The 25974-nt window shown below is 46.3% G+C and overlaps 1 protein-coding gene across 1 annotated transcript; it reads left to right on the top strand.

The window, feature by feature from the left end:
* The first annotated feature begins 4276 nt into the window (after positions 1 to 4276).
* On the top strand, positions 4277 to 24597 carry TACR1 (tachykinin receptor 1). Its single transcript, XM_032204132.1, has 5 exons — positions 4277 to 4933; positions 18388 to 18582; positions 22731 to 22881; positions 23180 to 23376; positions 23775 to 24597. The coding sequence occupies exons 1-5, from the start codon at positions 4533 to 4535 to the stop codon at positions 24064 to 24066; spliced, it is 1236 nt and encodes a 411-aa protein (XP_032060023.1). The 5' UTR covers positions 4277 to 4532; the 3' UTR covers positions 24067 to 24597.
* Positions 24598 to 25974: the final 1377 nt, after the last annotated feature.

Raw genomic sequence — 25974 nt, forward strand, 5'->3', positions numbered from 1 at the left:
GCTCAGCAGCCCCCAGGTACATGGCATTTCAGTAACAGCATTCACAGATAAAGCAAGCCCCATCAGTATCAGTTTTGGATGGCTCTTTCAGTAACCTGTTATCAGTCCCCCCCCCCAGACAGCACAGTCTTCTCCCTCTGCTTATCTCAGTGTCACATACTGCATAGCAGCAAATAAAACCTTTTAATTTATTTTGCTATTGTTTTTTCTTTTGTTGTTTTGTATAATTCCAGTTATTTTCTCCTCTTCCTCTCCAGAATTAAGGACTACTGCAGGCAGCTTTGGAGTCAGTGGTATGGGTGGGTTGACTACATCATAAGGTAGGGTTTTAAAACTGTCCCCTGCTGCATAGCCCTGGGCACATCTTTGACTCCTCAGGATGTTTTCTTACCTGGCCACTGCTCCCCCAGTTCATGACTTTCTATGCTGGCCATTTCCCCATACTTGTGTTTGTTAAGGCTCTGATTTTGGTGGCTGTACAAAGCTCAAGCATGGTTTGGTGTGTTTTGCCCATCACTACAGTCTCTGAGTTCCTCAGTGACCTTACACGGAGCTCTAAGATTGCACCACCACCCTGTCTTTTATTGTCGTGCTCCTGAAGCCTGGAGATATTGCAGTTGCACAAAGACTCTGTTGCAATGGAAATGATGCAATGCAGCAGCTTTAAGGACTTTTAAAGCCCATGTAGGGGCTTAAATCCACAAGCAAGAGCTGCACTGGCCTGGGAGGCTATGGAAGCTCCAGCAGCACCCAAAAAATGCAGATTACTTCTTATTCACCTGCTTAAGAGCTACATTGCTGACTGCCACTGTGCAATGCAGCTCTAGCAGAGGCAGGCGGTGACTTAGCCCACAAACATCCAAAAACATCCCCAGAATCCTCATGTCTAAGGATACCATTTAACACACTAATTCTGTAAAGTCAGGAAATGTAAAAAACTGCTCTGAAGAGCTTTTAGAACATTTCATGTTTCTGTAATGCTGCCTTAAACAGACCCACAACCAGTTCACCTCACCCAAGCACAATCTTTCATCTCCAGGGAAATAAAGCCCCTCTCCCCCAGCTAAAGCCACTCCAAACAAGTAGGCTTCACACGCGCCCTACTAAGAAAAAAATTAATAAAATAAAACTTGTATTTATCAATCCACCCCTATTCTTTAGCCTTGAAGGCGTTAAGCACGGAGCTATCTAACTGCAGAAGAGCGCTCATTAAACAAAAAAAAATCCTCAGCCTGGGAAACACCAACCATTTGCAAAACATGGCCTCAAAAATAGAGAGGGAGCTGTGCTCAATTTAAAGCCAAGGCAATATTATCATGGGTAAGGTAGGGAAATTGGAGAAGAGCTCACTTGCTCACATACACACATGCAAACCACTTGCAGGAGGCAGCTTGTTTGTGAGTCTTTTATATTGTAAGATGTCCAAACTAATAATGAGTAGTTGCTTGGCAAAGTGAGCTATTTCTGCTGAGGGACAGCTGAGTATCCAGACACCACTTGGTGCCACGGAAAATGGCTTGTGCAGCTCCTTGCTGTCTCCTCTGTGTGCACATTGACTTAAGGATGAGACACATTCCTCCACTGTTTGAGGGATAAACCAGGGCTCCCTTTTAAATCCAGCTGTTTTAGGAAAAGATGTTATTGCCTTGCTGGGTGCAAGCTTGCTATCCCCCACTGGTGCCATACCCAAAATCTAAAACACAGCTTGATCTGCCTGCACTTTTTTTACCCACGCAAGAAACCATGCAAACTCCTCTATCAGCAGCCTGCAATTTGCTGCCCAGTTTGGTGCTTAGGACCAGCAGCCATGTTTCTGGGAGAGAGCAAGTCTTAAATCCATCACTGCTGTCACTTGCACCTGGCTTTGTACAATGGGGAGACAGGGTCCAACCCCTTGGCCAGGGTGGAGGAGCTGAAACTGCAGAGGCTGCAAAAAGACCAACTCTGATGGTTTCTTTAATGATGAGGCTTGTTTTTCCTCACAGATAACTGCGCTTTGTATATGAGCAACATTGTTATGCTGGCCCAGGGGACTCTGCTGGGAAACCTATAGTCAAGGAGGTTCCTGTTCTTCTGAAAAACATAACAGGAAAAGTCAAGGTTTTCTCCATCAGACAATTACAAAGCCCTTTTCTTTGCTCTGAAAGGGCCGGAAACATGTGAAGGTATACATGCGCCCATGGGAAAAGGAAGGAGGGGGCTTGTTGGAATAGTCCATTACATTCACCAAGAATAGTGCTGGCTTCTTCACAGGGACCTGCAAGCATTAATTAGTCATCACAAGTTTGCAATAGTGTGTTTGTTTTTGCCAAGTAACAAATTCATCTGCTCTCGCTCATGTGGGTTTTCTATGCCCCTTCCGTAGCCTGCTTTAGTCAAGATGCTAGGTTGCATTTCAATTCCTTGCACGGCAGCAGCACAAGAAAAAATAGTTAGTTCCTTCCAACACGAATGTGCAAAGGCATTGCCCTCTTTTTCCTAATGGAAAAGCTGAGGAAGGGACATGGATGTGATCTCTCTCTGTTCTGCAGTCATCTTTGGGGTAATGCTGCCATCTTGGAGCAGATAAGCAGATTGGAAGGAGTTGGAAAGGGTCTCCTGGAATGGGAAAGGGTTTGCTAAGGTGGGCTGAGATGACTTCTAACATTGTCCCCTCCTGCCAGGGCGTCCACTCCTTGGGTTTAGCCATATTCACAGCAATGCACTTTGGTGAAAGGGAGGTTTGGAATGCAAATGAAGGAGAGGGTTGGAAATACCATTGCCAGCCAGCCTTCCCAGGCCCTGACAGGGTGATCACTCATTCCTCTGCTGCAGTTTTAAGCAATGCTGCCATCGAGTGGTCCATGAGCATCCAGATCCACAAGAAGAGTGCTTTGCTGCACTGGACCCCACTGTGGTCTCTCAGGCAGCCCCTGCTCCCAGGTCTGCTGGAAATGCAGAGGTCCTGGTTGAAATATATCCCCCCATTCACCCATCCTAGAGTTAAAAAGCTCAGTCCCACTTAAACTACTTACCTGGTGTTAAGGACTAGAGATTTTCAGCATCACAGAATCACAGAATGGCTTGGGTTGGAAGGGACCTCAAAGATCGTCTAGTTCCAGCCCCAAGTCCTTTGTGCTTGCTCTTGCTTAAGAGCTCTGCATCCTCCCTTGACATGCACAGAGCTCTGTCGTGCAATCCAAACCCATTTTTTCCCCAGAGTTTGGTGAGTTGCAGCTTCACCTGGGAGTGGTTCCTCAGCTGGACATGTCCAACTCAGAGCTCGTCATCCACCAGTTTTGGAGTCTGCATCCTGAAAATGCAAGCTGGGAGGATGCTTTAGCAAACCAGAGGGATGTGCTCAGCTTCCATAAGGGATTTTTCTCTTCATTGCATTCGTGCATCCCGAGAGAAAGACAGATCTTCTAGCAGACAACAACATTTTTACTTTTTTTCCCATACCTGGCAATAACACAATACTGGATGAGTAAGTTAAAATCACCCTTCTGGTGGCTACCACAAACCTGGACTATAGGAGGGTGTGACTCTGTTTGCAGTTTAATTGGATTCCAACTACAAAACACTCCTCTGAACAGAAGGCTTTGCCAGCCCGACAGAAGATGTATTTACTTGCTTTGTAGCTGTATTAGGGAAGAGGCACAAAATGAAACATCTCATTTGCATTGGGAAGAAGCTGTTAGCGCCTTTTCCTAGACAGAAGTCAAGCATTTGATTTTCTCATAGGGGATGGAGAGCATTCACCAACCACAGCATAAAACTGATCGGGCAAACGCCGCAGCTGTAACACGGGAAAGGCTGCATGTAAGCTTTATGCCTCAAGGAACGTGTAAAACTCCGAGCGACTTTTTAGAGACGAACTGCAGCTCGCTTCAGGCAGGCTCGACCCAAACGCCCGTCAGCCCCTCAGCATGAACCCAAAAGCGGGGGGATTCAGGGGGCAAGGCAGCTGCAGGGAGGGTGCGAGAAGCCTGGGCGGAGCGGAGTGCGGGGGGGGGGGGCTGGAGGAGGGCTCTGGGCTCCGGCTCCGCTCCAGCGCTCGCTGGCACCGCCCGCGCCGCCCATAAAAGCCAGGCCCGCGCCTCCGCTCCGCGGTGGCGGCTGCGGCCGGGGCGGGGGGTAGTCGGGGCCCGGGAGGAGCCCCACGTCGCTGGCCGAGCCTTTGCCGACCCCAGGGAACTTGCAGAGGCAGCGGCTGCATGGCCGCTGTGCCCCGAGAGCGGCGTCGCCCCGAGGTGGCCGGACGCCCCGCTGCAGCTGCACCCAGAGGCGGGAGGGAACCGCAGGCTCAACCCGCTGCGCACCCCAAACCGACCGTGCGCGGAGTCGGGAGGGTCCTCAACCCCAAAGCGGCTGCGCTATGAACCAGGAGGCGCTTGCACCCCAAACGTTCCGCATTCCGTGATCTTCGGTGGCCTAACCAGGAGAGACCTGTGCCCTGAAGCATACTCGTACCCTAAGCTGCTGCACCCTAAAGCAGGAGGGTGCTGTGACTCAAAGCATCCCTGTGCCTGGTCTGGCCGCACCACATCGCGATGGATAACGCTGTGCCGCTGGAAGCAGAGCTAAAGCACCAGTGGCTGTTCAACGCCACCCGGAACGATTCTTTTGCCAACCCGTTTGTTCAGCCCCTGTGGCAGGTGGCTCTGTGGGCTGTTGCCTATGCCCTCATCGTGGTAGTGTCAGTGGTGGGGAACGTGGTGGTGATGTGGATCATCCTGGCTCACAAGAGGATGCGCACTGTCACCAACTACTTCTTGGTGAACCTGGCTTTTGCTGAAGCCTCCATGTCTGCTTTCAACACAGTGGTGAATTTCACCTACGCCATCCACAATGAGTGGTACTACGGTCTGCTATACTGCAAGTTTCACAACTTCTTCCCCATTGCTGCTGTCTTTGCCAGCATCTACTCCATGACAGCCATCGCCCTGGACAGGTGAGCTCCGAGCATCAAACCCCAAACCCTCCCTGCACCCTGCAGGGTGCTGCTCTCCAGATCTGCCTCTACCTGGATGCTGTGTTCAGCTTCGGCTGATCTCTGGCTGCAGGAGAACATTGCAATTAAAATACAGCTCATTCTGGTAAGGGTGCTTGAAAAAGGCACTCTCCTCACCCTGTATCCAGGTGGCTTAGGGAACCCTTTGTCTGCTCTGCATAAGGAGCTCAAGAGAAGGCTTTTTAATTCTGAGCATGTTGGTAGTGTGTGATAGGGTGTGCCTTTGTAGCATTGCTCTGTCCTTTCCTTTCCCTTCCCAGCTTCTCTCCAGAGCTGTCCATTCTTTTCCCAACCTTCTCATTTAAAAGCAAACTTGATATTTAGCACAAAAAGACATCACCTCGGGACAATAAATACACGTGTTGAACTACTGCCACTGTACTGCAGGTGGTGTTTCCTATTGCTTGATCGTGGTTGCCTAAGGAGCCTCCAAGAGATGCTTGAGCTTGGAAAAGGTGTTTCAACTTGGCAGGTGCATGTTGTTGCATTGCCTGTCAGCATGTTCCCCCAAGTTGCAGAATCTGCAAAACTGCTTTGATTTTGTAACTGGGAGTCAAAGGGGAGGGAGATGCCATGGATTCATCTCATTTGGGTGCAGCCAGTATATTTAGTTGCTTTTTTCTGCTACTGACACCTGTCTGGGTGCTGCTGACTGGCTGGGCACTGCTGGTAGAGCAAGATCCCACTTGCAGTTTTACAGGATAGAAAGTTCAGCAGCACTTGGTAGGTTGCAATGGCACAAGGGATGTTGCATTTCTCACCTCAAAGGGAAGGGGCAGAAGTTGACAGACACAAAGTACCCATGCCAAGGTCCTTCCTCCAAGCATCTCTGGTACACAACTCCCTCACTTCCTCCCACTCTCCCAATCTTTGATTTCATGGCTTTTTCATATTAGCACTAGCTATAAATCGATGCATCCAAGCAGCTTTGCAATTCCTTCTTGAATCCCAGCACAACACGTTTTCCAGTGCAGCATATTTCCCCAAAGACAGCTCTGCTCTGCAGTACCTCCTTTTGGTACTTCTTTCTAGGGAATAAAACACATTTTGGCTTTGGAGTGTGGGGGGGATTTGCACTACCATATGCCAGCACATTTTGAGCTGACATGTAAGTACTGCACAAGCTGGCAAAGATATATCCCAGCAAGAAACTATAGTGCTGCATTAAGTCACACACTAACAGCTTGGAAAACGGAGCTTGAGATGGATGATGGTCATTAAAAACAGGCTCAGATTTCATTTTGCTGTGGCGTGGTTATAAGGCTGTGAGCCTGCCTCTCCCCAAAATCAGTTGGACATAGCAAAGCTCTGGTACTGGAGATGTGAGGAAAACAAAAGCAGCGATAAATAAAAAGAGGAATGCTACCAGCATGGTTCTGTTCCCACCTGATGATGTTGCTGGCTCTGTTTCAGGACTGTCTGTTTTAAGGATGTTGGGGATCAGTGGGCAAATTCCCTTTCGGGTGAGGATGAATTAGGCAGATGATATTTTTATTTTTTATTTTATTTTCAGCTTGCCTTTAGCTTTCAGTCTTCATCCCTGAACAACTGCAAAAGCAAATATAACAAGGGAAGCTGGGGTACAATGAGGAAAATGGGGAGCAAAGCCAGGTCTGGGAGCCTGGGGCTGAATTTTGGGGGGAATTGTCATTTCCAGGCTTGTGCAGTCCCTTAACAGAGGCTGGGTTTTCCCATGGGTGGACTGTAAAACTCATGCATGCAGGCCTAGCTCACCTGCCAAGTAGGAGCCAAAAGAAGGTGCAGCCTTGGTGTACAAATACCATGCCATCTGCCTGCACAGAGCTCCCTCCTGCATTTATTGGCCCCAAATTTTGAGGGAGGTGGGAAATTTGGGAATGGAGGCAGCAAAGCCTGTTTTCTGACCCTTAGGCACAGAGCATGCAGCATCTCTAAGTGCTGGAAAATGGCCTGTTTTCCTGTGCCTGAGACCTGACAATAGTAATTAAATGTGTTAGATGCAGGAACTTGTTCCAGGAACCCAAAAAGAAAAAAAAAATAATAACATGGCGAGCAACAAAAATGGTGTGGTAACATGGAAAGCAAATGCTTCACTTCAGTACGCTGTGTAAGAGCAGCAGAGCCATGAAAGCTCAGCAAAATGAGTTATATGCACAGTATCTGAAATGACTGCATTTCTGATTTCCAGAATATAGAAATGAATGTGCTTTATGTTTCCCAAAGTGTATTAAACCATCTATCACAGCAGCTGAATATGTAACCTGAAGGCTCAGAGGAGAATCAGCTGCAGATTGCTCACCTAAATCATCTCCACTTTTGCTTTCTGCAAGCAGTTTCCAGAATGTCCTCACCAGAAGGTACAAAACCACCTTTGAAAGACTCAGCACGGCTGTAATGGCATCTGTGAGAGAACAAGAAGGGAAGCGGGTTTGATTCTCCCAGTGGCTTTTTTGCAAGGCCTGCCATGGATTTGTGCAAGAAAAAGGCTTTTCCTTGAACCTAGGTCTGCTCTTTTACCAGGACCTATTTCAGACTGGGCACAACCACTCAGGGGAAAAAAATAATATAAAATTAATTTTATACCAAGCACTATTCTGAACCCTGCAACAATGGCAGGAAACTCAGAAGTCAAGGTTGGCAGCTGGTATTGTCTGCTCAGGAAAAACCATGATGCTGCGTCTCAGCATCCTGCAGAACTGGAGGCCAGGTAGCTTGATTTGGCACTAGACAGTATGCCACGTACTTTGCTGTCAAGCATATCAGTGCACTCAGGTCCTTGAGCAAAAGCAATCCCATTGATGGGTTTGCCTTTGCCTGAGGTTTGAATAACCCAGACTCTCTTCCCCAGCACATCCTTTCTGTGCACCAAATGGACTTTATCTCCTTCTGCACTGTGTAAGAGGTGGGACTGGGCTGGGCCAGCTGGGTTGGCAGCTCCCCTTCTGTTGACTAACAAGGTGGCTTTTGCTAAAGGTGTAGGGGGGGCTTTCTCTTTGAACATCCAGCCCAGCACTGGTAGGTGGGTTGCCAAGAGTGCTTCAGTACCAGCCACTTCCAAAGCAGCTTGAACCCCTTCATATGCTGCTTTTTCACTTGGAGGATAGCAGGCCTCAGCTCCTCTGTATCCCCAACTCCAAAACCATAGGGGTCAACATCAAGTCTCCCTCTGGCTTACTGCCAGCGGCTCCAGCTGGGGTCATTCTCTGCAGCAGTGGTGTAGAGCACATTGTTTGCATCTCCCCCTGCCAGAACTGGCCCAAGGGCTACTGCATGAACAATCTCCCATTTAATTTGTTCAAAGGCTTGTTATATCTCAGGGCCTCACTTAAAATCGTTCTTTTGGGTCACTTCATAGACAGGGATTACAATCAGATGGTAATTTGGAATTACAAAAACCCACACCACCTAAGAAAGCTTGTTTCCTTTTTGCTTTTGGTGGAAACATAGCTGTTCTTTTGTTGATCACATCCATGGGATCTGACCATGCCCATCATCCATTTTATTCCGAAAAACTGGATCTCCTGTGCAGGTCCCTTGACCTTACTTTGTTTTATGGCAAAACCAGCTTTCAGAAAGACTTTGACTCTCTTACTTCCCTCTTTGAAAAACTTTCTCTGCTGAGCTGCTCCTCAAAATAATGCCACTGATGTATTGCAGCTGTTCAGGAGCTTCCCCCTGTTCTGGTACAGTGTGGATCACTCCATGGCAAATGGTAGGGCTGTGTTTTCACCCCTGCAACAGTCAATTCCAGGTGGACTGGATGCCCCTGCAAGTGAAAGCAAAGTGGGGCCTGCACTCTGCTGCCAAAGGAGTGGAGAAAAATGCATTAGCAATATCGGTTGTGGCATCCCACAGAGTGGTCTTTGACTCCAGTTCGTATGGAAGTTCTAGCATGTCTGGCATGGCAGCACTCAGCTGTGGCGTGACTTCATTCAAGTAACAATAGTCTCCTGTTAGTCTCCACTCTGCATTGGACATATGGGAAGGATGAAGTGTGAGTGAGTTTTGCTGATCACTTCTTGGCTCTCCAGTCAATGACTCAGCTTATGGATGGGAATCAGGGAGTCTCAGTTGGTGCGATATTGCCACTGGTGCAGCATTGTGATAGCAGTCAGCATCTGCTGTTCTTCAAGCCTCAGCAACCCCACAACGTCTTCCTTGAAGGGATCCCTTTCCTTCATGCCTTCACAGGAGCCACCTGCAGAGGCTGAGGGCTTGTGCTCCATTTCCAATGGCTTTCTCAGTGCCCCCTTCCGTAGCGAGGAATCCCAGCTGCTTGGCTTCCTTGCCCTCTAATTCCAGACTAGTAGCCCTAAAATCCCAGCATTGCAGCAGCCAAGGGACAATGTGCTTGCCTGGACAATGGCTGGAAACTCTTTGCATATATTGCAGCTCATCCAGGGATTGTGTGGTTACTGCTGATTTTCTTTCTCTTCATCCTCCTGTTCCCTGTGATGGCCCTACACTGGGGTAGCCTGCCTCATTGTCTTCTTCCTTCTCCCCTGTTTGAGTAGGAGTTCCTTTCCTTTCTAAATGACCTGACTTCCTCATCCATTATTTTGTTTTGCATATAGGGCAACTGACACTGGCACAGGGTGGTTCTCTGGCACAGCCATGGGGCACATCACAGGGGTTGGAGTAGTGTTGATTATGGCTTAGTAAGTGCAGGCCAAATCCCAGCACGTTGCAATGATTTGTGTCTCTTTGGAATTGCCAGAGTGATGACAGACCTTTCTCAAGCATTTTGCCAGTTTTCTAGGATTCTGCACTTGGTCAGGTGTGAAGTTCCAAAGCACTAGAGGTGCCTGCTGTTATAGGTGCTTGCCCATATCGTCCCGCCCTCCCTGCCACTCATAACTGTCCTGCCCTGGGCCAGATCTCTGGATGGCATTCTTAAATGGTTGTTTAACCTACAAAACCTGAAATACATTCAGGAGATGTAACAATAGGAACATGCTGGTTTGAACATCCCAAGGTTGTTCAGAGTTTTGAAGAGCTATTGTAACTAGCCTGGGGAGAAAGGGGAAGGTGAAAGAGAAAGGGAGAGGGAAGAAGTGGGGAAAAATGTCCTCTCTGTCCCCCTCACAGATTGGCTCCCTCAGTAGAAAAAGTGTAATTATTAGCAGTTTTCAAAAGACGGTTCCTGAAGTACAAAGGTGATGGCAATGCTGAGTACCAAAACCAAATTAGTTTTATGACCAGTAAACACCACGCAGCTGTTTGCTCACCTCCCCCATCACCCCCCCCAGCAGGATGAGGGAGACAGCTGGGAGGGGAAAAAAAGTGAAAGCTCATGGGTTGAGATAAAGACAGTTTAATAGGACAGAAAAAAAAAGGAAGAAAAATAATAATGATGATAATGATAATAATAATAGTAGAATGTACAAAGCACGTGATGCCCAACACAATTGCTCACTACCTGCTGACCAATGTCTAGCTCATCCTCAAGCACTGGTCTTCCCCACCCCAGCCAGCCACCCCATATTAATTGTCCTGCATGACATGGTCTGGTATGGAATATCTGTTTGGCTAGTTTGGGCCAGCTGTCCTGGCTGTGTCCCCTCCCAGCTTCTTGCGCACCCCCATTCTCCTCACTGGCAGGTTGGTAGGAGAAGCAGAAAAGTCCTTGCCTTAGCGTAAGCACTGCCCTGCAACAGCTAGAACATCACTGCATTATCAGCATTATATTGCTCCAAAATCTAAGGCACAGCACGTAGAATCATAGAATATCCCGAGCTGGGATATTCTTGAAGGGACCCCACAAGGGTCCCTTCAAGTCCAACTCCTGGCACCACACAGGTCTATCCAAAAATTTAGACCATGTGACTAGTGCACAATCCAAATGCTTCTTGGTGCCATGACTACATCCCAGGGGAGCCCGTTCCAGTGAGTGACAAACCTCTCAGTGAAAAAGCTCTTCCTGATATCCAGCACGAAACTCCTCTGCCTCAGCTTGACAACATTCCCTTGGGTCCTATCACTGGTGACTAAGGAGAATAGATTGGCACCTTCCCCTCCATGTCCTTTTGTGAGGAAGCTGTAGACTGTGATGAGGTCTCCCCTCAGCCTCCTCTTTTCCAGGATGAACAGGCCAAGTGACCTCAGTCCTCCTCATACGTCTTCCCCTCTAGGCCCTTCACCATCTTTGTAGCCCACATACCAGCTACTAGGAAGAAAAACTCTGTCCCAGGAGAAACTAGGAAAAGTGCCCATGCTGAGTTCAAGCTAATTTGCTGCCACACATTGAAAAAACAAAAACAAACAAAAATCCACCACTGGACATCCCCCTAAGAGGCTGTTGAAATATCTGTGGAGAATAGGAGGGAGCAACATTAGACAAACAGTTCACGTTTTCTCTCTCTGTGGAACCCAGATTAATTTCAGAGCACCACCATTTGCTTGCACTGTTAGCAAACTTCTGAAGGAGGAATGAGTTTCCTTAATGACAGATTATCAGGAAAACAGCAGAAGGTTAGAATCCTGTATTGTCTGCAGAATCAGAAAAAAACACAAAACATCTCTAGTCTCAAAGATTTAAGTTAGCGTAAACAAAAACACTGCAGACGGAACATACAGTGCCTGGGGATGGAAGATGAGAAGGGTGACAGCCATGCCATGAACTCAGAGTTCGGACAGGGCAGCAGTTGAGGTAGTTAATACAAAGCAATTTCCCTTCTTTGTCTTTGCTCTAAACCAGCTATAAAAATGACATACAATGGGACCAACCTCCTGTAACTCCTAAGCCAAGTTGCTGCTTTTGCTCACTAAGATACTCCCCCCTCTCCTACATTCACTAGCACTAATGCTGCCAGACCAGCAAGCAGGGCTAGGCAATCAAACTGGAATCTTATTTACATTCCCCTCCCTTTTCCCCCACTTTTTTTTTTTTTTTTTTTCTCCAAATGGCTTAAATTACATTAGGCATCTCAAGATCCATCAATTTGCCAGCAGGAGCTGCAGAATAAGTATCAAATCTGCAAACCTTCATTCACCTCTGTGGCTACTAAAATTGCTAGCCTGCAGCTGAGACCTGTTAATATCTCCCCAACCCCATGTTATTTGCAGCAGAAAAATTGGCTCAGAAAATTATTTACAGCTTACAATCTTGAACTCCCAAGTTGGATGAACCTGCTGAATACCAGGAATATACTCGCCAGCTCAGTGACCCAGTGCCTTCCCTAAGAGGCAATTAATGCAGAAAGAAACCTTCTGGAGAGGACAAATTACATCAGTGCACAGACAGATTAATTAGTCATTTACACCCTAATATAGTGTGTGTGTGTTTTTTTTTTTTTTAATCTTGACTTAATGGTTTTCTGGGGGGTGCAGGGCAGAACTTTGATTTGTGCCTGACGATATGTAATCTTGCTCTGCTGGGATGTAATTTGGAAGATGAAGAGCAAGGGGGAGTGAAGCAAGCCTGAAGGGGGCAAGCTGGGGCCAGCCCTGCAGCAGCTGCCTTGTGCCATTTCTACATGTCAGCTAGCAATAACAGAAGCAGCTTATTGCATTCTCAAAAAATCAAGCACAGTTGAATGCTACAAGAACTCTACAAAGCCACTGGAGACCCAACACAGGGCTGGCTTGAAGCCTTGATTTCCCATCCAGGGCTAGAAAGCAGGGGGCTGGGGATGGACAAGATTAGGGGTCACTCATCAAAGATGCTTTATGTCCCTGCTCTCAGACATAGTCTCTGGTCTGACAGAATGATTTCCCCATTGCTCATTAGATATTAATTCAGCCTGTCAAAAAAAAATTATGTCCTTCTTTGGAAAGAGGAAAAATCCATGTGGCAATAAATGTGTAACTATGATGAAACAGCAGCAGTTTGAGCAGTTTGGTGGCTGGGAGGTGTAGGAGACTCTGGTTTTAGACATGCCTCTGAGGCTCAGATGAGCTGAGTGCTCATCTACAGGGTGGGTGCTTGCTCAAGCTACCATAAGAGTTTGAGGGCCTCGGGTGAGATATTTCACTTATTTGATAGATTTCTTAATTTATTCTTAACATTTCAGTGGCCCAGTGAGACTCACACATGCAGTAAGTGCAACAGCTCTCATGGGTCATTAACCCTGTATTTCCCACCTTCATTCCCCAGAGATAAACCAGTGCCAGGACTAATTGCTTTCTTTAGGCAGTGGTTAATGAGGACCTACAGATGCTTCAAGTAACATCACCTACACAAAGTCTCCCAACAGGGCCAGGTTGTGCATTGGGCCCTCCTTTTCCATCCTACCCTGGCACTATCAGCAAATGTGATGAATGCAGGAGGGAGCCTTATGCCTCCTTACTAGCTTGCAAATAACTGGGCTTTGATCCTGTTTTGTCTGCATTTGGCTTTTCAACCAAACATGGCCATGGCATTTGAATCATGAGGAGTGCTGTTCGGAAAGGCATGGAAGATCACAAAGCTGCTAGCACAATTCGGGTCACTGTTTGCCTGTGGCTAACTTGTCCTTTTTAATAGTGCTTGAAGGAAACATTGAATTGCTGTCAAAATGCAAACCTGCTGTGCTGTATTGGTGCTGCAGGGAAATGCCTGTGAGAAACCTTCAGCCTCCTGCTTGATGAAGATACTTTCCAGAATGTTGGAAAGTATGACTTGGGTCTGAGGACAGGCTGGCATCCTCAGACATCATCCAGATATAGGTATTTGAGGCCAGAATGACAAGACAAAACAGATGGGCTGGGTTTTGCTGTCCAAACCTGCTGGAGGAGTGGCATTTCTGCATTCATGCTGTTGTGATGCAGTCCTCACATAAAGCATGGTTAGGCACTGGAGCGGGTTGCTGAGGGAGGTGGTGGAGTCACCATCCCTGGGGATGCTTAAGGAAAGGGTGGATGTGGAATGGTTGGACCAGATGATCTTGGAGGCCTTTTCCAACCTTAATGATTCTATGGTAAAAGCAGTTTTATCTCCTTCAGAAGTTTTTTGTTTCCAGGCTGAGAGGGACCCATTCCATGCCTTGAGTGTCATCCTACAGGCAAAAATCTGATCTCAAGGCAATTGCTTTCAAGTATTTGACCCAATTCAGTCCAGGGCATCTACTTTGACTAGGCTGCATGCCCCTCTCTTGACTGACACTGCACTAAAATCCTCTTTATTCAGGATGGGAAACTGCTGGGCAGTAAAACACAGCATAAATTCTGTATCCCATGGGTTACTCATCTCTTATCTGTTACATCCTTATTATTTAATGAGAAAGATAAGGAAACTCTGGGATGAAAAATGCCTCATAAATTTTTGCTATTATTTAATCACATCTCCTTGAGGGTGGAAAGAATTGTGTAATGTTAGTTATCCAGGCAGACTGCAGATTTCCAGATGCAATGAATAGTACACTTGAGGCAGTGTAGCCACCTATATATTTAATGGCTGATACACTCAGAGTTACCCTGGTACAACATTGTACTCAAATGCTATTGCATCATCATTTTATAAACCCCCTCCAAAATGCAATAAAATATGTAAACAACAGCAAATGGCATTGCCTATGTCATTGAGCAGAAAAAAGGAAAGTATCTGGCATAAATTTGTGTTCTTTAGTGCCAGGCCAATTAAATGGGGTGGATTTATTAAGCTGCTGACAAATGGAGTCATCACCAGCCCCACTGCAGAGTGGTGGCCATTTTGGGGGAAAGGAGCGAGGGACGTGCTGCTGCACAGCATTGGGTTTCTCCTGCAATAAGCTGAGCGGCACTGGGCTTGCAAAACCTGCGTTTTTTTACTCGAATGCGGGGGACTCCCTGGTTCCTGGTGCTTCACGCCATGCACCACCTGCAGAGCAGCAGGAAATAAACATTTCTCTGATGTATGAAATCTGCCCTTAAATCCTCAACTAAGAGCCCACTCCCCATGAAGAATTGGGACTTCAAGAGGCCATAGTGTTTTTTTACCTGATGCATGCTGCAGTGGTGAGGGCAGGATAGTCATACAGGAGTGTCCCCCCTCTTTCTTGCCTCCTGAGAATGATTGCTCCCCAGCAAGCTGCAACACCCAGTTCCTTTACAGTCAAGAAAACCACCCTCTTGGATGGTGGAAAAAGAAATATATATCTCTAATAGGATACAGGGAGATGGACAAGGTGGGGCCACAGACACCTTGAGAGGAGAAATATGAGCTAATAAACCCATCAGCCTGCTTTTTAGAGCCTGCTTCTCACTGGCGTGGCTGGGATCTGTGGGGCCAAGCTGAGGAGGGCATAGCTCCCTGGCACTTAAACTCTGATTGATGCCTTTGTGGTGGTTTTACCGTGCTAGGCAGCTAAACACCAAAACCGCTCTCTCACTCCCCCTCCTTAGATGAGGAGGGGAAGAAGTAAAGTAAAGAACAACTCACGGATTGAGATAAGGACAATTTAATTAAAGGGAAATAATAATAATAATAATTAAGGAAAGATTATTATGAAATAAACAAATTAACTAAAGGGAAAAAAAGGGGAGAGGAGAAAAGGGAGGGGAAAAAGGAAAAAAAGTGAGGAAAACAAACAGACAAAACAAATAAAGGCTATGTGGAAGTGCAGAGGAAAGAAGTTACTCTCTACTTCCCACAAATTAGCGATGCTTGACCACGTCCTTGAAGCAGGGCCTCGATGCACATAGCCGGTGTTTGAGAGGAGGACAGACGTTTTCACAATGAGAGCCCACCCCTCCCCTCTTTCTCCTGTTTCCACCTTTTATTGCTGAGTGTGACATCAGATGGTATGGAATATCCCTTTGGTTGGTTTAGGTCAGCTACCCTGGTGATTTTTCTCTTCTCACATTTTTGCCCACCCCCTAGGAGGGTTAGAAAGAGTCCCGATGCTGTGCCAGCACTGCTCAGCAGTAGACACAACAGTGGTGTGATAACATTGCTGTTCCAGCTACAAGTGCAGAGCACAGCACTGTCTGGGCTGCTGCAGGGAAAGTTAACATTCCAGCCAGACCCAGTACAGCCTTAAAGTCCAATGCTGAAAACCACCTGCCCACAACTGCACGTGGGGCCAAACGCCTACTAGCATCTTGCAGGTACTCTGTGCATTGCAGCTGCATTCCCAGAAATGCACACACAGGAACACACAAACTTACAGAGTAGAGAAATGTGTAAAGTCCAAATCATCAGCAAGAAAATGAAAGTTATTTGAGATGGACAGACCCAGCACTGGAGGAAAGCAAAAGAAGCTGGCTTACTCCCCATATTGATGCTTTTCCACCCCAATATAAGCAAGCCAGTGACTGTCATCTGAGCTAAAGAGGCCACAAAACCATATTCTCAGCTCACCCCATCTCCACACTTCAATTTTGCATTAAATGTTCTTGTCAAGGAAAAGATAAAAACAAAAATGAAACAGTTCCTAAAATGTTAGGACATTTTTCTGCTTAGTGATACAATTATCATATAATTCTATGATATCTTAATATGAAATAATGGTCTAGCTATTTTCAGGATGTTTGTACATTTTCGTCTATCTCCAGCATTTTTGTGGTCCATAATACCAGCTCATCCAAGGAGCCCAGACCCTTTTTATTATACTTTTTAATTCCCTGTCAAAGCCCCTGCCTTTGAGAACTGATATTATTTCCATTTTTATTCCTGATAGACAGCTGAAGCCCAGAGCATCCCTGAGGAACTATTTCAGATGTCACTTAGGACTGGCAGTTTGGGAATTGCTGCCACAAAATAGGATTTAGGGGCAGTTTTACCCAAAACACCACTAGTTCACTCCCTCCTGTGCCCTGACCCTGTCATTGCAGTGCTGGTGCATTTCTTTTCTTCCTTGGCTCTTCAGTGTATGACGGTCTTACTAATTTTGCTGTCTTCTCACCATCAAGAATGCAAGAGCAGGTAGCATTGCAGACAAATCGATGGCAGCTGGAAAGGTTTCTGTGCAATGTGCTTGTGGTTTAGTTCATCATTTCAACAATTATTTGGACATTTTATCACCTACAAGGGCTTCTGCAGCCATTAAGTGCTTGATACTGATGAGTAAAGTCCTCCAAAGTTTATAGGTAGAAATTAGGTCAGAGATGTAAGAGCATTTCTGGCTGGTTGCAATCAGGCGCTGGTTTGCTTTCCAGAGGTAGCAATTTCAGATGTTTTTCCAGGCAAATATTTCAACAGAAATGGTGCAACTTTCTCAGAAATCCCTCATTTTCCACCTTTCATATTTTTGAACTTGAACTGTTTGCACAGCTGCAAACTTGGGTGCAATGACACCTTGCTTCTCGGGAACAGACACACAGGATAAAACACTTTGAACCCTGTGCTAAAACCCAACCAAACGTCATCCAGCTCTGACTGTGGCCCAATGAGGGGAAAATGAGCAATGTGGATGCAGAAACCAGGAGGCCTCATAGACCCTTAACTGCATTGCTGGGCACTGTGTCAGAACAGTGATAACACCCATTGCCTTCACTCTTCCTAACCAGCTTCAATTTCCAGTACCAAAACAGCCGGTGGAGATTACAAAGGGATAATTATCAGGTGAATTTTCAGCTGAACAAAGCTGATAAGGTTTGGTACCCCAGGGCAGAGGAAGAGCTGATGGCAGCACCTCCTGCATATGTCAATATTAAGCCGTGCATCTTTGTCTCAGCAAATAGCCACACAAAAATGCAACACAGGGAATACTTTTCATCTATGAAAAAATTAAAGGAAAAACCTGTCCATCATCTGAAAGGAGTTGGGGTGAGGAGAGAAATAGAGAAGGCTGCCTATGCCCTGGTAGCACACGCAGAACAATGCAGTGTGTCACCTTGTTATATGATAGCAGCTCTTTCTAAAGCTTGTCGTGGGGGAGGGCAATAAATTTCCAACATGCTCACTTAATCCTTCCAGTGCTGCTGTCAGCTTTGCAAAACCAGATTTGCAGAAGGATAAATTCAATCTGCCCTGTCGCTGCTGGAGTCTGCCTCAGGTATGACAACTAATGTTCAGGGTGAAAGACCCCATAGGCCAGGCAGACAAAGGTGACAGCTTGGATTGCCTCACCTGTGCCACTCCTGTATACTTATTTTCAGTTCTACTGTTTATAATACTTGGCACTGTGATCTACCGTATAGACACAATTTTGCTTGGGTGCAAAACTATTGGGTACTGCCAAAGCAGATGATGCCAGATGGCAGCATTGCACGTGGCATTGTACAAATTGGTCTTTCCAGAAGCAGCTGGTTTCTGGTTGTGTTAGTGAAGCTGGTTTTCAGCTTAAAGCCAATGAATGTCTCAAATGGGACTCAAGTCTCAAGGTGAGGTTGCTGAAAGAGAATTGGCTGGGAACCCCTCCCAGAAGGGATTATTTGATGGTTTTTGTGTGGTGTGGGGGACTGCCAGGATGTGCAAAGGGGGAGTCAAAAGTACAAACCACACATGGGATTGTTGAGACAGCAGCTGCAATGTAGGGACTTTCAAGCCTTGATTTCTCCTCTTCTCCCCCTTGCAGGTACATGGCTATCATCCACCCACTGCAACCCCGGCTCTCAGCCACTGCCACCAAGGTGGTCATTGGTGTCATCTGGCTCCTGGCATTCCTGCTGGCCTTCCCCCAGGGTTACTACTCAGTGATGGAGAAGCTGCCAGGCCGGCTGGTGTGTCTGGTGGCATGGCCAGAGCACAGCACCGAGGTGTATGGAAAAACGTGAGTTGGACTTTCCCAGCAGCAGTGACAAGTCAATGCATAAAAATATGTTAAAAAAAAAAAAAGTGGGAAGGGTGGGAAGGGCTTAAGGACCCTTGTGATGAAGAAATCCTCTCCCTACCCTAGATAAGGCTGGTGCTACCTGGTGGACAGTAGCGAAATCTCCATCCATGACATCTTGGGGTGTATTAAAGTTGATTAAAATGAGTTTGGTGCTGCTTGTAGTCCAAACATTGCCTCATGCCACACTTCCAGCATTTCTGGGATGCTAATCCTTGAAAAAAACTCATGTAAAACTGCTAAGATGCAGTATTTTGGCTGTGGGATGTGGTTTTCATTGCCCCTGGAGGCTTAGTCACACACACAGACATGGCTTTCTTTTTTGCAGCACTTTTTCCGTAACCTATGTCTGTAAAGGCTTCCTGGAGGTGTGAGTTGTTCCTGCAAGAAGCAAACAGGGTTTTGTCAGGTGTATCTTGGCCAGACAATGACAGAGGAATCTATTTTGGGATGTGCTGAGTACAAATGCCCCCAAAATCACTAAGCTGCTTAAAAAACAAGCTCTGAAAAGAGGCTCTACACAGTGTCAGCTCAGGCTGGAAGGTGAGTGTTTGGCTAGGAGGGCTCAGCAAGCACCTCCTTTCTGCACGATAATGGACCGTCTAATTTAATCTGGCATTTCCAATGGGTCTGAGCAACCCCACTGGACTGCCAGCATGCAGTCCTTCATGGTAAGCTCTTTGAAGTCTGTGAGTCATGCAGTGAGTTGAATGTCATGAGTTAAGGAAAAAGAAAAAAGAAAAAAGAAAAGGCATTTGTGATCTCCAGTTCCATGGACCAATGAATTAGTGTTGTGAAATTGTACTGGAGCCAAAGCCGGGGACACATATGCATGAAGAGGTGTTCAAAGACAACCTGAGCCTGGCAAAGGTCTCTCTGCAAGGTGGGAAATAAGCTAGGGCTGGCCCAGCTGACCTCCAGAGGTGTCTTCATCCTTAATTATTCTGGACCAGTGTAAGAAAGCCAGCTCATGTGGCCAGGATGGGGCTGAGCCCCCAGGTTCCCCTGACTGAAGCAGTGACCAGCATAAGCTCAGGGCAATACTTTGACAGATCATTTGCTGTTCAGCCATACAACATGGTTTAGTGGATGATACTGGTGGTAGGGGAATGGTTGGAGCAGATGATCTTGAACATCTTTCCAACCTTTATGCTTCTATGACAGGAATATCACCTTTTCAAGAGCTAATTTGAGAGAAAAATGCCATTATTAACCCATGAATAATTTGCTGCTGGAAGCTGGGTGCCACTTCAAAGCCTGAGCATCCCATGCTCTTTGGTGTGCTGGAGGCTCTGTAGGCAGTTGAGGGCAGCCAGGAAAGCAGATGCTAAGCTTAATCTTTTTAACAGACAAAGTCTGAATATTTGTTGGGGATGGAAAATAATTTGCAGCTCAGGCTGAGCACAGCAGAGGCTCTCCAGACCATACAAACTCACACAGTGCAGCGCACAAGATGTTAGTTTACTGCCCCAAAATAACTCTGCAGAGATGAGTGTTTGGGCCACTGTCAAACACCCTTCCTGCTTGCATGGCCTTGGTGCAGTTATTTAAGGAAGTAGACAGTAGCAGGAGGTGCTGTATCTGCAACAGGAGCTGGCAACTCAGCTACATTGGATTCTGCAGCTGCTGGCTGCTGCTAACTACTGATTCCCTCTCCCACTTTTGATTTTGAAATGGATGTCTAATCTATTCTGATCTCATTAGTTGCCATTTTGGTTTGTTGAAGGAAGGGGAAAAGCTGCTCCACTTGCTGTCTTCTCTGGGAAATAACAGCCTGCAGCAACCATCTGGGCTTTGCAAGGCAAAAGGAGATGCCCTCTCCTCTCATGCCCCCGTCCCTTACCTCCTCTGGGCTCCTCCATCCTGTACGAGACCCTAAGTCCTCACACTGAAGACCTTTACATTGCAAAATCCAGGTTTTTCTAAGTGGTCTGATACTGCAGTCCTTGAAAACAGAATAACAAATAGATGGTTTTCAGCACCCGAAGTACAAACAAAACAAAACAAAACAAAAATATGCAGCAGGATGCTTTGGAAATCTCTCTCCCCACCATGCCCAGGTAGCTCTGAAAACAAGAGTACCTCTTACTTGCATTATTTTAATGGCTCTTCTGGTTGCTCTGGGGCTTTTCTGCATCACCCTCAAGAGTTTGCTTCTGGTTTAAGACCCTGCTTTGCATGGGAAGAACAAAAGCATCATTGTGGAGCCGCAGAAACGCCTCTTTAATTAGCAAAATAGAAAACAGCCCTACAAAATCCAGCTGAAATGCAATTAGTGCTGGGTGGAGAGGAGGCCAAATGAGATTGCAGGTACAAAACAAGGAGGAGATGGCATGGCAGCATGGGTCCGGGGCCAACCCCATCCCTGCCAGAGCAGCAGGAGTTTCATCAGGCATGATGAGCCTGACCCATTCATTACACTTCGGAGGGATTATTTAATCATAGCTCCTAGGAGGACAAGTGAGTGCAAGGCTACAGAGCTTGAACTGCCTTGAATACATGCAGCACCTTGCATTCGAAATGGGCACATACCCCACTTAGCACTGCTGTAGCTCCCTGAAAATTCTTGCAAGTACCCTAAAGCTGTTGGAAAACTGCAGTGCTATCACTTGTTTTTCTGCAGGGAAGAGAGGTTTTTGCAAGCATTGATGGTAGGAAGGAACCTGCAAGGTCAGACCAGCCATTCCCTTCCTGTTTGTTAAAAAGAGCATTTAAAGCTTTTTTTTTTTTTTTTTTTTTTTTTTTTTAAAAAAGCAGTTACTATTTAATACAAATACACAAATCCTTCCCTGAACCCCTGTAATCCCAATGGCTATAGCAACCTTTCATGGTTCCCACCGACTTCATAGCAAAACAACCCCAAATCTGTGCTAACTACTTAGTTCAGACTCTCATTTGATTTTATGCTTACTTATCCATGTTATAAAAAGTATGCAAAGGTCCTGCCTTTCCATGAGTCTAGAAACCTAACACAGCCAATGAATTCACAGGAAAGTTTTAAAAAAAGTTCTATGACAGGGAAGGGTTTAGGTATAATAATACCACATAAAATTTGTGTGTGACCCAGTGCCTGGCATCCAAGGACCCTAACACATTGCCTTTCTCAACTATATGCACCAGGTTTATGAAAATATTTCACTGTCATCCAGTTCTGCCTTCCCTGTGTGCTGACAGTCAGTCTCACTTTACCTGCGAATCCTCCCTTCAAGATGCTACCAGGCTCACAAGTCCAAATGAACCAGTTGGATTGACAGTGGGAAGAAATACAGCATAGACCAGTGCTACAATGGATGCAAAGTCTCTTTCTACCATATTGTCTTTATGAACCTTACATTGATCTTTTGCTAGCAGGACATTCCTACAGCTCATGCTGTAGCTTTCTCTAGGTGAGAGCATGAGCTGGTGCAGCCCTGCTCTGAGCTCTGGCTTTGCAATTATAAACTGGGAAAACACAAAAACAAAAACAAACACAAAAACAAAAACATAACTGTCATGTGTCTTTTGCACACAGCTCTTCAAGCTGTTCACAGCTGTGTTTTTGGCAGAGGGGACCAGGATTATGCCTTCTGCTGCCTAAGCCTGGCCAAGCCTACAGTGGATCAGGATTCAGGCAAAGTGCATCCAAGACTAAGCATTTGCCATGCAGGGAAATCCCGCATCTCTCTTCAGCTTAATGTTACCATTCTTTAAATGTTAAAAAACAAAACAAAACAGAAATTGCACAGGACTGCTAGATGAAAGGTCTGATAAGAGTGAGCTCTCATCTTTAGGATAAATCGGGGTGTAAGTAGAGTACAAGTGATAGTAGAGCCACATCAGCTAAGGTGTCCTTGCTATACAAAGGTGATATAAGTCCTATCTATCCCATCTCAGGAGGGTGCCAGCATGCCAAAAGCCAGTAGTGGAGGCTTGGAGGAGATTGGGATGAAAATAGGGAGTTCTTCCTAACCTCAAGATCTGCAGTCAACTTGTCTGCAGGAATCGTGCCAAATTCCCTCTGCTCCTGTGAAACTCTGCTTCCAAGATTGGTTTGCAAGAAAAAAAAAGAATAGGTAGAGGACACACTCAACATCGATCACTTTTTCTAGGTATCACTTCTGCATGACCATCCTGATCTACTTTTTGCCGCTCCTGGTGATAGGGTGCGCCTACACTGTGGTCAGCATCACCCTCTGGGCAAGCGAGATACCTGGTGACTCCTCAGACCGCTACCATGAGCAGGTCTCGGCTAAGCGGAAGGTAAGGAGCTTCAGGCACAGTAGGAGCTCAATCCCAAGTAACCACAGCCAAAAGAGTTATGAAAGTGGAAACAGGTCATGATTTGTTTCATTGGTTTTGCTAATGGTGCAGGATGTGTCCTGGATATGTCTGTCCTCCATGACCATGCATGGTTTAGTCAAGGTGTTGGCTATGGCCATGTTGGCCTCATTGGAAGGGTCTCCAAGGCAAGACAAAGTGGCCTCTCTTGGAGTGTGACAGCCCACATATGGGGTGTCAGCAGATGATTTTGCTTCTCTTCCCTCTCTTCTTCTCACAGGTGGTGAAGATGATGATTATTGTGGTGTGCACATTCGCATTCTGCTGGCTACCCTACCACATCTACTTCACCATGCAGTATTTCAACCGTGAGTGGTACCTGCAGAAGTTCATTCAGCAGGTCTACCTGGCTATCATGTGGCTGGCCATGAGCTCCACCATGTACAACCCCATCATCTACTGCTGCCTCAATGACAGGTGGGTTTGAGTGACTTTCAGCAGCATCTCAGCACAGCAGGGTGTGGAGAGGATGGAAACACAGAGGAGTCTGATGGAGGAGACTTTGAATGGAGAGATTTTCCAGGATGGCTCTGTTCCATACTTTGCTAGGGGCTGCTTGTAGTGTGGAGATAATACAAGACTTACCTTAATAAGTCTTTCCTAAAGCCCCTGCAGGATATGAGGCATGTATCAAGACAGCCCTCACACTTAACTGGGATTTATCAGTGTTTTGTTTTTTTCCACCACTTAATGGAAAGTAGCATTTTTTTCATTGTTTTGCAGTGCTTAGCTCTGGCCTCACACATATAATGGTGTCCTTTCCCCATCTGCACATTCCTCACCTCTGTCTTTCCCCTTCTCTTCTGCCCTGGCAGGTTTCGTGTAGGCTTCAAGCATGCATTTCGATGGTGCCCATTTGTCAGCGCTGGTGAGTACGAGGGCCTGGAAATGAAGTCAGCCAGGTACCTGCAGACACAGAGCAGCATGTACAAGGTCAGCCGGATAGAGACCACCGTATCCTTAGCGGTTGGTGCAGCTGAGGAGGAGCTGGAGGAGAGCAACAAGGCCAAACGTCTCTCTGTAGACATGACCTCCAATGGTTCCTCCCGCAGTGACTCCAAAACTGTCTCCGAAAGCTTCAGCTTCTACTCCAACACACTCACCTAATCAGCTCCCAGGCTCCGTCAGGCACCCATGAGAGTCCTGCCATACACTTTCCTCACTGGGATGCTTCAGCGCTTGATCCAACCAGCATCATCACCCTGTTTTGCAGCGTGCCAGCTTTTCTGTGTTGTTTTATCACCTCTTGCTGTGCTGTTCACTCACCTGCTGTCCTCAGGTGAGCCTGAGGGCAAAAGCTTTGGACTGGTCTCATGTGCTCCATTATGGCTCATGTCCAAATGTAAAGAAGGGTTTTCTGGCCTCCACCTTGCTTGCTGCCTGTCCAACCTTCCATGTGCTGCGTGGGTGGGTAGGATGTAGAAATGGAACATAGCTGAGGGGTTCTCCTAAACCATAAGTACAATGCTGGCAGGCACTTCCTTGCTCTGTACAAGGCAGCAGGTATCTCCCAGTGCATTCAGCCTCCACAGAAAAATGAACCAGTATTTCCTGTTCCTACCTTTAATTTAATTCTGTCATTCCTGGTTGAGTATCCATAGGGGTATTTGTTGCAGGAAGCACGGCCGAAAGCACGACAGACACCAGTAGAGTCAGATCATGCTCCATTTTATTGCCCGAATAGCCTAACTTTTACAGTGAACTTAACAGGGGTGGACAGTGTTTCACACAAGATTATTGGTCAAAAGCACTCAGACAAACAACTACAAGAAAACAACCCCACCTGCAAGAAAACAACCCCCTTGTGATTAGCAGTCACATAGACCTTGTCCTTGAAGCCAGCTACTGGTAACAATATTTTTCTGAATTCCTCAATTGGGCAATGTGGGAACACTGTCATGGGAACTTCTCATAGTTGCCGTGGTAGCTTGGTTTGCTCAGCTATAGCAAGCCATGGGATTTTTGCTGTTTCAAGAAATCCCTCAAGAGGTATTCAATACAAAAATCCATCAAAAATGCTGTTTTCAGCTTCAGGAGTTTGTATATCCAAGGTGTACACTCAGCAACTCAGTGCTTTGTCTCAGCCTGGTGTTTTTGCACCAGTCTCAGATCATCTCCAGTACCTGCATTCCTCTGCATGATGCTATTCTGCAGAATGCCACTCCACGACACAGCTTTGCATCAAGACAGGGCACTTGAAAGGATTCAGAGCTAAGCCAGAGTTTGGTTGCCACTAATCAACCATATGTGCCAAAATCAATCACTGTGATTTCCTAAAAGGCCCAAGGAGGTGTGCCTTCCAAAAATAGATTTTGGAAGCCTGTGGAGGTCTAGAGAAGAATTGACTGAATGGACTGAAAAGTTTTTCACAGCTTGGAAATATCTAGAGCCAACCAGAAAGGGGCACAACATAAAAAGTTTGAAGAATTACATGATTTTTTTCACTCAGAGGAGGGTTGAAATGATTCACTTTCACTTCCTTGCATTTTTTTTTTTTAAATCAGGGAAAAAAATATTTTTTCTTCCCCCTGCCTTGTGCATAAAACATTAAGTTTATGATGTGTAACTAGGATATATTATATGTTTTAGTCTTGTTAAGATGGTGCAATGTTTCACTGGAGCTGTTCACACCAAGGGCTCCTGTGGCCAGTAAATGTATGTATGAAGATACACTCAAGGTGGGGTGGGGGTGGGGTAGGTGGAATTAATAAAATGAGAAGTTGGCAAACTTGGTTTGTTCGGAACTAACCCACAAGTTTGGGGGCTTTTATACTGACTACTCTTTCCTGCTCAGGAGCTGCGGGTATAATCTTGCACTTTTTGGTGCAGAAATCAGACTCCTAAAGTGGATTAACTGCAAAACAGAAATGATGCAAAAATGCATGACTGATTTGCACAGAGCAAGGAAATGGCTCATTCATTTTAAAGTAGCCAAACATCAGACCCTGCTGAGAACACAGCAATTTTTGGAAGTAAAGCAGAGATACGGAGAGTAAAGCAGAGATTTGGAGCTTT

Source organism: Aythya fuligula, chromosome 27 (assembly GCF_009819795.1).
Source record: "Aythya fuligula isolate bAytFul2 chromosome 27, bAytFul2.pri, whole genome shotgun sequence".
Classification (NCBI taxonomy): domain Eukaryota; kingdom Metazoa; phylum Chordata; class Aves; order Anseriformes; family Anatidae; genus Aythya; species Aythya fuligula.